The following is a 15,266-nucleotide window of genomic DNA, read 5'->3' as shown; positions in this document are numbered from 1 at the left end:
ATTGAGTTATATTTATGTGGCCTTCGGACTTTTGTATTCTAGCCTTCTGGCATTCTCTTGTACATGTATATATGTTGGTCTTTGCCACCATAGTAATACAAGTTGCTTTCATAACACAACTAATTGCTCGACCTCTTTGTAACCAGAAAAATTCTTCTTGATCCAACAGATTCTCAATGAGAACAATAATTTCATTCTGCCTAGAGTGGGGATCAACATCATGGGACCGCGTTTAAGTTTCTCTAATTCTTTTTAAATTTATTAATTCTCCGCTTTGCCCTCTTCAGAGTTTCGCGGTCCCAAGAATGTAGATCGGCATGTATCGCTTGAGTCCTCTCTCCAAGCATCGAACTGATGCTAGCCAGTTTTGCCTTTTCCTAAGAAGCCTTGACAATTTCCCCAACAGTTTCTTCTCTAAGGCACCTGGCTTCAAAAAATTTAACACTTCTTTTCGGCGGATGAAACATATTACCGTCAAAATAATCCATATCCAAAACTAACGAGCGATGATCAGAATGTACACGTTCTTCATTAATAGCAGCTGCCCGAGGAAATTTATGTGCCCATTCTACATTACAGACTGCACGGTCAAGGTGTTCCCCAATCTCACCTTTCCTCTAGGTAAAGGGGTCGCCCATGAAACCCATGTCGTCCAAACCACACTATGTGAGACAACCATGAAAATCCTTCATCGCATTTTCCAAAGAATACAAATCTCATTGAAATCTCCTAGTAACCTAGGTCTTCTTCAATAGTGAGCCAAGCTGCAGCGCGCCACCCCACTGTCTTAGTCAAAGAGGGTGTGGCCTATGGCAGATTCTCCATGATCTCTTGGAGAAGACAAACAGGTCATAGAGGAAAGAGATTCAAGGAATTATTGGTTACATAGTTAACAGATGCGAGGAGTTCTTTAAATATATCTGTAAGTGGCTAGGTGCCTTCCGACTTCCAATCAGGAGCATTTGTTTGATGTTCAAATTTTCACCAATTGAGAGTTTTCACCAGATATGTTGCCTTCAATATTGTTAGAGATATGACAAGCAATACCGAGGAAGACCAAATCAACATAGAGGATTCTAACATGGCAAACTCCCTCCAATAAGAAGGGTTAAAACCCATGGCGCCAGCCAACGAAATTTCCCTATACCTGGAGAGTTAACAAACGTCGGAGATTTATAACAATGACCTTATCTCATGCAGCAGCATAAAGAGATACTCCCTCCGTCCAAGTTTATTGGGCCCCTTAGCCAAATCAACGAGACAAAGGAGCCTCGTATGCAAAGATCTTTTTCGTTACATAGCCAATAATTATAGGGCATTAATTATGGACAGGGGTTTCGGAAAACAACAAAGTTAATGCCTTTCCTTTGCGCGCACAGGGAAGCATGGGAGCAACAGGTTGACGAGCGCTCCTTCGGGAGCCTCCCAACGATCACTTTGAGGTGGGCTGAGAGTGCACCGCTCTCAGCTGCCATCACGTGTCGCGCTCTCGGCACTCCCTTCAGATTTTATCTTTTTATTTTTTTCCATGCGTGTTTTCAAAATTTTCAACGATTTTTTAGGGGTTTTCAACTTCTCAATTTTCCACCCATCTCTTTTAGTTTTTTGACAAAAAATTGATTTATTTTTATTTTTACACAAAAAATGTTTTTTTCTTTCGTGAGAGACACGGATTTAAAAACATGTTTTCTCTTTTTTTTTCCTTCTGTGAGAAGCACGGTTTTTTTCTGCGAAAGGCACGGTGCGCCTCCTGGAAACGAAAAAAAAATCTTCCATGAGAGGCACGATTTTGCTTCTGGGAGAGGCACGGTCGTGCCCCTCCCAAACGAAAATTACGCGTTTTCTTTTTTTTCGGAGAGGCATGGTTTTGCTTTCGCGAGAGGCACGGTCGTGCCTCTCGTAAACGAAAAAACCGTGTTTTCTCTTCTTGTTTTCCTTCAATGAGAGGCATGATTTTGCTTCCGTGAGAGGCACGAAAACAAAAAAAAAGTCATGTTTTCTATTCATTTTCCATCTGCGAGAGGCACAGTTTTTTCGTCCGGTTTTTCCGTGGGAAAAAATAGTTCGTCAAAACCTATCAACATAGGATCTAGTTTCAGAAATCTTGACGCGAGAAATCCAATAATGAAAATGGTTTGAAATTTGAACGCATGATTTAAGAGATAAAATATTTTCAATAAACCGATCTACGAAAAAAGGAAAAATCTCAGGTTGCAACAAGTGGCGCACATACAACGTGCCACTTGTCGCAACCTTGAAAGGTGAAAATTGATCTTTGAAAGGACTACTCGGTTAGTAATTTTGGGGACGAATGCATCCGCACCGATTCCAATTGCATGGGCCCATGCATGCCTAATGAAAAAGAAAAACGCATCCATTGGTAAGTGGTAGCAGTTTCCCTAGTTATACACATATAAGTGACTCAATCAAACATAAAAAAGAAAAGGATGCGTCTAGTCGGTGTGTGGGCACCAGGAAGGATCACCCAAGCAGCCGACTAAAAAGGAATTTATCGGTCCCCTCGTCCATAAAAAGGAAGGTGCTCAAATCTCATGCATAAAAACCCGCTAATCAAGTACCCACCCATGCATGCCCTTCTGCATTAAATGCAATTCCATCATTGTCTTGCTGCGTATTAAATTCAGTTTTTCAAATTTTTCAAAAAGTGATATCTTTTAAACCAATCGTCGGAATTAAGATCCGTCTTCACCATTGGAACCCTCGCGAGATGCTCTTCGAAACTAGATCCCGCATAGGCATGTTTTGTGCAATTTAAATCCCGTTTTGTGCAACTATTAGCAGTCAATGTGCAACTAGTACATGATAGTCGATGTGCAATTTTCTACCTACTCGTGGACGTGTAGTTTTCACTCATGCAAACACTTATGAACACATTTAATTTGGGTTTTCATTTTTTTTAAATGCCATAAGCTTTTGGTTCGAACATCGGAATTAAGATCTATTTTCACCATAGGAATCTCCATAACGTGTTGTTCAAAGTAGACCCCGAATGAGTATGCTTTCACAAACTTTTTTCCTGCAATTTTCTTCTCATTAAATGCAACTGCCTAGCAGTTAATGTGCAACTACCTGATAGTCGATGTGCAACTTTTTCACGTGCGTCGAGAGTATGCAACTCTGTGCTCGTACGTGAGCTACTACGTCGATGAGAGTGTGCAACTCCATGGTCATGTTTGTGTGACTATGCCGCCACACGTAGCAACTTCTGCAATCGTGCGTGAGCTGCTATGTCAATGAGAGTATGCACCTTCATGGCCGCGCATATCCGACTACGCCGACGAGGGTGTGCAACTCTATAGTCGTGTGTGTGCAACCATACGGATAAGTGTGCAACTCCGCTACCACGCGTGTGCGACTATGCCGACAAGAGTATGCACCACCGTGGACATGCGTGAACTACTACGCCAATGAGGATGCAACTCCGTGGTCCTGTGTGTGCAATTATGCTACCACACTTGTACAACTCCGTTGCCATGCGTGTGCGACTGTACCGACGATAGTGTGCAACTCCGTAGCCAATGAGAGTGGACACTGATGCCGTCGAACACTGATGCCGTCGAGAGTGTGCAACTACGCGGCTCTGTGTGTGCGACTATGCGAGTGAGAGTGTGCAACTTCACTGTCGCGCATGTGCGACTATGCCGACGGGACTATGCAACTCCTCATCGTGCGTGACTACTACGCCGACGAGAGTGTGCAACTCCATTGTCATGCATGTGCGACTATGCCACTGCGTGTGTACAGCTCTAGTAGTCATGCATGAGCTACTATGCCAACGAGTGTGTGCACCTCCACAACCGCGCGTGTGCGACTGTACCGATAGGAGTCTTCCACTCCATGGTTGTGCATGTTTGACTATGCCTACTGGGGTGTGCAATTCCATAGCCGTGCATAAACTACTACGCTAACTAGAGTGTGCGGTTCTATGGTCCTGTGTTCCACTATGCAATCTCGCGTGTGCAACTTCCGTAGTTGTGCGTGAACTACTATGTTGATGAGAGTGTGCAACTCTCGCAGCCAACGAAAGTGGACATTTATGCCGATGACAGTGTGCAACTCCATGGCCGTCCATGTGCAACTAAGCGGGCAAGGGTGTGCAACTCCGCCACCACACGTGTGCGACTATACCGACGAGCTATCGTCATGCGTCTGCTACTATGCTGGTGAGAGTGTGCAGCTTCATGATCATGTGCGTGCAATGATGTCGTCGCGTGTGTGCAACTCCCGCAGCCTGCGTGAGCTACAATGCTGACGAGAATGTGCATCTTCGCGGCCGCGCGTGTGCAACTATGACAATGAAAGTGCGCAACTTTGTGGTCGTGCGTGTGGACATACTTTCACTTTGCAAGTAGTAGTTGGTCGAGCTTACAACGTCGCGCTTCTAGCTATACTTTAGTAAGCAATGCGGGCGCGAGACATCATCTAACCATATTAGTATTGTCGTGTTTTGTAATTTTCTAAGGGTCGTATCCAATCGAGAACTCATATGTATGCAACTACAACTACTACGGATTTCAACTAAAAATATGACTAACAAAAATAGATCAAAGCAAAAACATTCATCATAAAAGGATACCAATAGTGACATAAAATCTTTAGAACTTCAATTTTTCACAGCATTACATCACTATCAAAACAACCTTATTAGATTAGTTTCATCTAAAGAACATTTTTAGTTCAATAGTTTCTTACTTGGTCCGATGTAACCCAATGAATGTTACTGTAGTCAAATCAATAGTCAGAGTAAGATAAACACTACCAAAATGAAGGACAAAATTAAGGACTAATGTGTGTGTCACCATTGGTCTAATTAAGCATCAAAACAGAAAACAAATCCAAAGCAACATGCCGGCACACATTGTTCTATAACGAGTGTTCAGATCTGAATTGCAAATTAGCCAGATACTAATTTGGCCAAAATTGGTCGAGCTCAGAACGTCGCCGGTCTAGCTATTCTTGAGTAAGCAATGCGAGCGCAGGACATCATCCAACCATCTTAATATTGTTGTGTTGTGCAACTTTCTAATGGTCGTATCCAACTGAAAACTACTATGTGTGCAACTACAACTATTGCGGATGCCAACAAAAATGTGACTAACAAAAATAAATCAACTTAAACAAAAACATCATCTAGCCAAATTAGTATCGCCGTGTTATGCAACTTCCCGGTTATCGTATACAATCTGGGCTATTGCCAAGGCCAACTTAGTATAATTGTGCTGTACCGAAGCCCTCCCTTGCCCCTTGCCCTAAACTAAACTCCCGTGTTTTGCAAGCCTTAATGTGCTGTAGGCAGTCCCCGTTATGCATATGCGTGGTGACATTTGTTGCTGTACAATGTAGTAAAACAAGATCACTTGCTGCCAATAAATCAACAAGAAAACATCCATGGCGTGCAATCCTGAATTTGTGCAAGTTGCCACTGTTAGTAAGGAGTAATAAGCGCAAGGAAAGCAAAACATTAAGAGCTTTAAATAAGCAAGTACTCGTTCCGTTCCAAAATAGATGACTCAACTTTGTACTAACAATCGAACCAGAGTCGCCTGTCTAGCTATTCTTGAGTAAGCAATGGTAACCTAGGTTGATTGCCTCAAAAAAAAACCTAGGTTGAAACTGAATTCTCCATTAGAAGTTAGCCTCAATATTAATTTGGATCACAACTCAACAAATGGCATTCACTAATAGTGCATGATCATTCACACGCTACAAGTGTTTGTGCAACAACATGCATATAATAACATCAGTGCAATAAATGCAATTTTTGAAACTTCAAACTGTTTTAAGACATGCTCAATATACAATTCATCTTCAAGATCTGCTTTGTCTCGACAAGAGCATCATTACTAGATCTCATATGCGTAAGTTTCAATGGTAAAAATCAACTTACAAATTCGCCACCAAATGGTTAATAAAATTTTCAAGGTATTGGTATTAAAGTTACCATGTGGCAACTTTGATAAAAAAAACATCAGCAATTTTGACACAAACACAATGACATATTTCTTTATCATGGGGCGACAAAAAATCCATCTTAAAAGTTCTCAGCCAATAATAAATTAAGTTGCCATTGTGTTGATATCATAGTTGCCACATAGTAATAATGCCAACACGATGGAAACTTCATTTATCATGGGGCGGCAACTTTAGGGTCAAAAAAGGTTGCAAAAGCATTCACGAGTGGAATCTAGTTACGAAGCCCTTGACAATACAAAGCCAACAGCTTAAACACATTGTGAATTGGGCATATGGTTTGGTACACAAAACATTTTTTGGTTTAAAAAAAGTTGAAATTAGCTTGCATCATCACATGCATGTATGCAACTAACTACCCCACATGTTGTGGTTGGGTCGCTCCAGGGACGAGCTGAGCGAACGTCTGCTCATTATAGAATCTGTAAATATTACCGGAGATGGAGTTGCCATGACCTCTAAGGTGAAAGTGCTCTAGATAAATTTGTACGTGAGTCTTACATTCATGTCAGACTCTAAAATCATGCTGCCATTCACCTTTGTATGCATTCTGTATATTTCAACGCTGTTCAAACCACATTTCTGCCTATGTTAGTTGTACAGGTTCAGTTAGTGAGCAAGTGGATGATCTTCGTGTGGATCATTTGGGACCTCCCCTTGACTGTCCAGTGGCATGTACTGTGCCATGATAGCTCTAATCTCAGAGTCCATGTATGACTGAAAAAACAACACAAAACAACCATCTAGAATTAGACATCTGTCAATGAAACTAAGGAGAAGAAGCCTTAGTTAAAACATATTTACAGTATTGCTGAAACTCAACATCATAAGAGGGATTTGATGATATCGGCTTTCAAAACCATAAGCATAAGCTACAGCGGAATGTGTACATTTGTTACCCTTCTACTCCCTCCGTTCCATCTTAAGTGTCGCTGATTAGTACAACTATGAACTAAATCAGCGACACATAATATGGACGGAGGGAGTAGTTTTCTTTGCAGATGATGTGGGAAAATATTAAAGACATGAAAGTTGTCATATTACATAGAATTTCAACCACTGTTGGTACAACAGCAACTAGGATAGAACTTTCTTTTTAAGAACAAGCAACTTCAGTTGCATGTCGTTTTCGTTAAGATAAGTGTGAAGTGTGACAATTACGAGAATGTGGGTATGCTAGTACAATGTGGGTATGCTAGTACATCTTAACGATCGCTTGATTAACCACATGAATCACTGGAGATGGCTTCTTGTCGAAAACACACGTGTTGCGCTCAAGCCAAACCCTTCGCATCCCCACAATAGCCCAAGTAGCAGCCTCTCTCCCTCTCGGACCCTGGACTCTGTTGGGCATGTAGCACCACCATTGTCTGACCGTGTGGCTTGATGGTGTTAGTGAAGCCATCGCTCGCAACCTGAGGAACTTGAACCAAAACTCCCGCATGTAGGAACATTTGACGAAAGATGGTCAATCGTTTCTGGCGCCTGATTGCAGATAGGGCACACCAGGGGACTTGGTAGGGCCTGCCACTCCAAACAGTCAGCCATCCAGCATCGATTCCTAAGCACCAAGCAAACGTAGAACTTTTCGTTTGGCTGCACAATGTTTCTCTACAGGTTCCTGGTATTGTCCACTTGCTCAAAGACAAAGAAAAAGCCTCATATGCAGAACTGGCTGAGTACTTCCTGTTGACAGTGAGCCTCCACTCAAAGTAATCATCCACATCTGAGAGCAAAAGCATGTCCTGGATTTCCCTCCATATTTCAAAGTATTCTGCTATCACTTGCATCCGGAGTTGTACCCTAATATCCATGATTTACCTGTGATTAGCCAAAGCCTCGGCCACTGATCTTCTTGTCGCACCACACGCTTTAGCAAAGGAGAACAGTGTTGGTGCAATGTCATGGGCACTTCGCCCATTAATACTGCTCGTGCCAAAACTGTGATCTGTCTCCTATGTCCACCATGCATTGGTAGCCGCCAAGAAGAGGGTTGTTGCTCTTTGCTAATCGGCACTTGCAGTCCTGACCACACCCTCGGCTCCCCGACGCAACCCCGCCAGCTCCATCTGATCCTATGTGCCTCATTCAGGAACTGAGGATTGTGAATCCCAAGTCCTCCGAACTCTGTTTCACATTTGGTCCAAGCAAGCGCAACAGCCACCGACATCACCATGGGCACACCGGCAAGCCCAAGTGGACCCATGACAAGGACACGTGCACGAGCCATCTAAACTGAGGTGACTTCACTCCTCTTTGAGCTCCATATACCTTGAATGAGACTTTGCTACTACCTCAAAGTGGCATCCTATGTGTGATTAGGTTTGTTGACGACCACCGTGGAAGCACGAGGAAGGAAGACCAAGTCCAAGACGAGGAGTGAGAAGATGAGGAAGATGAAGGAGTAATTCGCGAAACCGGAGTCGGAAACCCGAAGACTCCAAAGTTTGTCAACTCTAGTCTCTCCAGACCTGATCCGGTCTCCACCAAGAATACGGCTTGTTACGCTTCATGCACTAGCCAACGCAACCAAAAGTCCGAACTGATGGAAAGGGATAGGCAATCCACATACACACTTCAATACCCCCTCTCACGTGTGACGTGGGAAGTTAACACGTGAATAGACTCAAGAGGTATGGCTCAAGAGGCCTATACGTGGACATAGAGGGGGGCAGCATCAATTTTTGGATGTATTGTGAAATCCAAAACTTGAACTCAAGACCTTAGGCCCTAATACCATGTTAAGCTTCATGCACTAGCCAACTAGGACTTGAACTCTAAGACCTTAGGCTCCCATAATATGTTAAGCGTCATGCACTAGCCAACGCAACCAAAAGTCCGAACTGATGGAAAGGGCCAGGCAATCCACATATACACTAGGTTTACAAATAAAAACTACATGAATGAAGATAATATTCTGCACCAGCTAGCTTACCCTTAATCTGTATTTGTATACCACATAGCTTCCTGCCGCCACAATAACCAAGGCTACCAAGATCCCCCACACAGCAGCCCATGCTGCTTTAGCCTGAACTGTTGTCTTACCTACAGATTAACCATACAAGATTAAGTGATATGTACAAAAAATGATAGATATTTGTTACATAATCAAAGTCTAAAATTACTTATGCAAGTGTCGTGCTCCTTGATGTACAAAAGGTCGCCACTACAAGTACAATCATAGCCACCCCATGTATCTCTGCAGCTGCATTCAGGACACTGGCAAGCTTTTCTCTCCTTGCACTCGTCAATATCTGCAAAGGTAAATGACAAGTAAGCTACAGTTTAAGAACTATTGTACCTGCTGCATTGCACTAATTTTTTACTGCCTTTTGTCACAAAATATATAACGTTTTTGCAGAAAAATTGTTAATCGGAAAAATATTCATGACAATTGTCCATATTCCAAGTATGTGTGAAGTCATTTGCATCTGCAAGAAAGACCTCGTTTTGTTATAGAAAAAAGAGAATCATTTGTATGTGTGAGAGAGAAGAGAGATTATCTAGAGAATAAAATTCAGAGCGAAAAGACGATCAGTGCAGTACAGGACCATTGGTAGAACATCACTTATTCTGAGATGCAGGTCAGTGGTAATTTCCTAATTTTTGTGTGTGTGTGATCGGGTGGGTGGTGTGGAATGGGGGGTAAGGCTAACGAGTACCATCACATTTTTTAACACCGTCCCCTCGGAAACCAGCTGGACACTTGCAATTTTGATCTCCTGATTCCTGTAAAATAAAATTTGGGTACGCGAATACTTATCAGAGTCAAGTAGAACTGTAGAAGTTATTACTGTTAGAGTATATATATATATATATATATATATATATATATCCTACTCTATTTTACTATCAATGCACCGTAATTTTACGTTCCGTAAGTTTTGTCTTATTTCCGACGCAAAAAGGGACCGTAAGAAAATATATAATCGCCGTAAAAAATATTTTATGTTATGTAAAATTACAAACGTAAAAACATAGTCTAAAATACACATAAACTGCAAATTTTCTTATCTTATGACCTATATTTTTAATTTTTATGTCAAATTTTACGTAATTAATCAATAGGAATGTAACTATTTGAATTCGAAACGTAATTTAATTATGAAATGATCGTAAGATTACCTCGGGTGAAGAATATTCTGCACCCTGGGTGATGAATAGTAACACTATGTATATATATATAGCCATGTAGGCTTTTGTATTTACCCCATTGTATAGGGGGTTTTCTGCATATTTCCTGCACCTGTACATGTATATATACTGGCCTATGACCCCATGGGAATACAGGTTACATATTCCTAACATGGTATTACAGCTAGGTCAACTTTTTCGCACGCTGCAACTTGTGCTATTGATCCACTGCCGCGTCGCCGCCATCCTCTGGCGGCTGTTGTTTTCTCTATTCTCCCGTTGCCGCCAGATTTCCCATGTCCGCTACTGCTTCTTGCCCCGCTCGCCTCTCTCCCGTCTGCCTCCAACGCCTCTCTGCCCCGCCCCCTGCAGATCAACGCCCCAGGCCGGCTGCTTTCATCCCACCCGTCCACCACTGGAGTGCTGCCCGCACCTTCACATCAAGCAGCTCGGTCCTGCCTCCTGCTCCGGTCCGTAGGGTGCAGCCGTTCAGGTCAATGGCTGCTGGATCCCGTCCAAGTCGCCATCAGCCTTAGGCCACAGCCGCGACCTGCCAGAGCCGTGACGATCGCTGGCCTCCTGCACCCAGCAATCAGCGGCTGCTGATTTGCTAGCTCCAGTCCTGCCTGCCGGTCAAAGGCACTGCTGGCTGCGCCTTCTATTGAATCAAGCCACCGGCCACTTCTATTGGGGCTGATGCGGCTGATTGTCCTCTTGTAAAAAAAAAGAAGAGAAAAAAAGGTGCCTCCGGTTCAAGGGTGTTCCCTACACTAACCAAATCTCGCACATGCGCTTTTCCTCGGTGCTTGGTGCTCATCCGCTTGTGATGTCATCCCTTCGGCGTCTTACGCAGGCTGTGCTGGTCGATTTACAACAACTTCTCTCAAGACCTCCGCATATGGTGATTGTCACTCTACACCAACTCCTCTCGCTACTTCCACCGGTGATTGTCACTCTACACCGGCTCCTCTCGCGACTTTCACCGATAGTGCTGATGCATATGGCTCCATCGACTACGCCTCGCACACGCGCCTTCCCTCGACGCATGGTGATTGTCTGCATGTGACCTTGTCTCCACCACCGGCCTCTGCAGATGATATTGGTCATGCTACATCGCCTCTAGCAGCTTCCACAGCTGGTGGTGGCCGCTCCTTTTTCGATGCTGCTATGTTAGCTGCTCCAGTTGTGTCCATGGTAAAAGAAAAAACTACTCCAGCTGTGTCCTTCACTGAGCAGGAAATTTTGTGACTTTATGACTTGCTTATTGCCTCCGGCACTTCCTTGTCGGGTGCATCTGTGTCTACCTCTTCAATTGAGCCCCTGACTGAGCAGGAGATTACACGACTTCGATGCTTGCTAGCCACATCCTCTGCTTCTTCACCAACTGGTTTCTGCTACCGACTATTTGGCATTGTGGGACCACCTTCTACACAGGCAGGTACATCTCCATGGATTCTTAATACCGGAGCATCTTTTCATATGACTCATGATTCATCCACTTTGTCCTCTATTCGACCTCTTGCTTCTCCTGTTCATGTTCTTACTGTTGATGGTACCTCCCTCCCGGTTAATGGCCGAGGCATTCTTAACACTTCGGCTTTTCATGTTCATCATGTTCCTCGACTTACCATGCAGCTCATTTCTAGTGGTCAGAATGTTGACTCTAGTTGTAGGGTCATTCTCGACTTTGACTCATGTTCAGTTTTGGATCGTCACACCGGTGCTCTACTTGGTGCTGGCCCTAGACATCGTGACTTAGGATCTCTAGGAGCTTGACTGGCTTCACCTTCCCTCCCCTGCCATCACCGCCAGTCTTTCCGCTTCAATTGCCTTGTCTACCAGCTCTTTCCAGTAGTGGCATCATCACCTTGGTCACTTGTGTGGCTCTCGTCTTCCATCATTAGTTCGACGTGGTCTTCTTGGATCCATCTCCGGTAGTGTGTCTTTAGACTCTCAGGGTTGTCGGCTTGGTAAACAAGTCCAATTACCTTATCCTCATAGCGAGACTCTATCTCAGCGTCCTTTCGACATTGTTCACTCTGATGTTTAGGGTCCAGCTCCCTTTGCCTCAAAAGGAGGTCATCACTACTGTATTATCTTTATAGATGACTTCTCTCAACACACTTGAATATATTTTATGTTTTCTCGTAGTGAGGTCTTATCTCATGGTTCACACTCAGTCCTCCACGCCTATCCATGTGTTCCATGCTGACTCTACGGGAGAGAATATCTCCAAGTTGTTGCATGGAGTCCTTGTTGAGCAGGGTACTCTTGCTCAATTCTCTTGGTGCTCATGCTCAAAATGGTGTGGTTGAGAGGCCCGTGCATTGATGACCGCCGCCTCTCTTCCGCCTCACTTTTGGGCTGAGATTGTCTCCACTTCCACCTATCTCATCAATCTTCAGCCATCCACTGCTTTGCAGGGTGGCATTCCTTTCGAGTGACTTTTTGATTGTTCTCCCGATTATTCGACGCTTCGTTTGTTTGGTTGTGTTTGCTATGCTCTTGCCCCTTGTGAACGCACCAAACTGACCGCTCAGTCTGTCAACTGTGCCTTTTTAGGCTATTGTTTGGATGCGTGTTTCTCGGGATGTGACTTTTGATGAGTCTCGTCCCTTCTACCCGTGTCCATCTTCCTTGACCTTTTCAGTGGATGATATCTCTTTCCTCACTTCTTGACACACCTATCACTTCCGTTGAGCCCTTGTCCATCCGTCATGCTGCCCCTACTTCTACAACTATTGCAGATCCGACATCGTCATCTCCCATGGTTTCCTCACCTCGCTTGTCACAGGATTCTACACCTTCATCCCCAGCGACTTCGTCTCCATCACCCGAGTTTACCCTGGTGATTCTCCTCGCATTCTTCCATCGCTTCCTCACTTTTATACTCGTCGTCTGCGTGTATGGATGCATCTAATGATGTGTCATCTACTTCTAATGTGCAGTCTTCCTCATCTCAGCCTACCTATGGCTTGCATCCTCGTTTGCTTCCGCCTATGGATCGCCTTGGTTTTCCACGCACTGGCGCTCAACTTCTTATCGTGAAGTTGTTGTTCATCCCGAATGGCATCTGGCGATAGCAAAGGAGCTGGCTGCTCTTGAGCACACCGGCACATAGGATCTTGTTTCTCTTCCTCCACTTGTTCGCCCCATCACTTGTTAGTGGGTCTACAAGGTTAAGACTCACTTTGATGGTTCTCGTTACAAAGCTCATCTTGTGCTATCACCACGCTCATCCTCCACGATCATGTTGTGCATGATCACACAAGCAATCATCACCTCCCAAAGCTTCTGAGTGCTCCATGTCAATGCAGGGTTTCGAACTATACCCCATCGAGATTGAAGCACACCAAAAGCACACTCCACATCCTTCCTAGCACTTTCCTGCATTTGGGAAAATCTCTGTCTCTTCTCTCCTTGCAGATTGGGTATGGTCTTCACAAGAGTTGACCACTGAAGATAGATACCATCAGCTAGGTAATATCCCTTGTTGTAATGGTGGCCATTGATCTCAAAGTTGACCTCTGGGGAGTGGTCTTATGCAAGCCTTGCAAACACTAGAGAACGTTGAAGCACGTTGATATCATTGTGAGAACCAACCATGCCAAAGAAAGAATGTCACATCCACAGATCTTGTGAAGCCACCGCTTCTAGTACGACAGTGACACCTTTCACATGCCCCTTGTACTCCCCTGCCAAGCAAATGGACAGTTCTTCCACTTCTAGTGCATACAATCTATACTACCAAGCATGCCCGGAAAGCCCCTCTCAGCATTGATCGCCAACAACCTCTCTGTATCAACGGCAGTTGGCTCTCTCAGGTACTCAGGGCAGGACACTGCCACCACGGCCTTGCAAGAACTATACATTGAGAGGAGACATGTGGACTTACTCATACGCACGTACTCATCCACAAGATCACCAGAAATTCCATATGCAAGCATGCGAATAGCCGCAGTCCATTTCTGGCAAGAAGAGAAGCCAAGCTTGCCAAGGGCATCCTCTTTGCACTCAAAGTATGGGTCATATCCTACCACTCCCTCCCAAATACGATTCAACACATGTCTCATTCGGAAGCGGCGATGAAATTGATGTGGTTTGAAGAGTGCGGTATTCTCAAAGTAATCAGCATAGAGTAGGGCGTGGCCGCTCTCCCTATTGCGGTTCAAGGCCGGAGCATGCCCCGGGATTGATCCCCTGAACCGAGGCCGCTGCCTACCAATGTGGTCATGGACGACCAATGCATCCACCACAAGCTCTTCGTCATCCGAGGACGAATCATCCGATGAACAAATATAGTTGTGAAAGAAATACTCATCCCCGCTATCCATGGTACCTTGTGAGCAAAGCGTCGAACACCTTGCGGTCATGGAGACGCGGCCAAAAAGAGCACGTTGATGGGCCCTCCGGCTATGCAGCGCCTGCCGAAAGTTCTTGGGGTCGATGGGCGGCATCGGTGGCTGTAGCTTCTCTCCCACCAGCAACAAAGAACAACGAACGCCGGCAAAAAGCTCCTCCGAAACGCGAGCGTAGGCCGGCTATAGCATGGGTCATGGTTCGGACGGCCTTGCAGGACGGCGACGAGGCCGGGAAAATGGGGGTATAGACGGGGTGGCGGCGGCGATGCTAGGGGCGGGGGCTGGAGGGCGGAGGGAGGGCAGGGAAAGAGAAAAATTGGTTGTGTCCCCAACGAGCGGGACATGGGGGACAAGGGCGTGTGTCCGTTTGGATGCAAACGTGGCCCAAAGTTGGGCGGGGAATGGGTCAAAAGCGAACGAAAAACGGACGTTTGTCCGTTTACACCCGCGCGTGGCCGCGTTTTGTGTCTGTTTACTCCCAAACGAACTTGGCCAGACCATTTGGGGTCGTGCGTTCGAGTTGCCCTGAGCTGCGTGAGAAGGTTTATATGCAGCCACCACCTGTGCATTTTGTTCTTGATGGAATGGCATATCGTCTTCGTCATTCTCTCTATGGCCCTAAGCAAGCCCCTCGCGCTTGGTTTGAGCGTTTTGCTCTGTGGTGACTGCCGCTGGTTTTTCAGCGAGTGCTCATGATCTAGCGTTGTTTGTTCACCATTATGCTCATGGTCGGACTTTTCTATATGTTAACGACATGATCATCACTGGCGACAACCCCGA

The 15,266-nt window shown here is 44.9% G+C and overlaps 1 protein-coding gene across 3 annotated transcripts in view; it reads right to left on the bottom strand.

Moving 5' to 3' along the window:
* Positions 1-6,443: 6,443 nt before the first annotated feature.
* Positions 6,444-15,266, bottom strand: part of LOC125543804 (vacuolar-sorting receptor 1-like) — a 28,106-nt gene continuing 19,283 nt past the window's right edge. For 2 of the 3 annotated variants that reach the window (XM_048707277.1, XM_048707276.1), the window contains exons 9-12: positions 9,654-9,720; positions 9,117-9,245; positions 8,927-9,036; positions 6,444-6,708 (exon numbers count right to left, since the gene is read on the bottom strand). In XM_048707277.1, the coding sequence (XP_048563234.1) occupies positions 6,601-6,708; positions 8,927-9,036; positions 9,117-9,245; positions 9,654-9,720 (414 nt within the window). In that variant the 3' untranslated portion in view covers positions 6,444-6,600. The remainder of the gene's footprint in view (positions 6,709-8,926; positions 9,037-9,116; positions 9,246-9,653; positions 9,721-15,266) is intronic. The other variant, XR_007298795.1, reaches the window with a different exon arrangement.

The sequence above is a fragment of the Triticum urartu genome, chromosome 3, assembly GCF_003073215.2.
Source record: "Triticum urartu cultivar G1812 chromosome 3, Tu2.1, whole genome shotgun sequence".
Lineage (NCBI taxonomy): Eukaryota > Viridiplantae > Streptophyta > Magnoliopsida > Poales > Poaceae > Triticum > Triticum urartu.
Note: the sequence above shows the minus strand (reverse complement) of the source record. Positions and strands in the feature narration are given on the sequence as shown.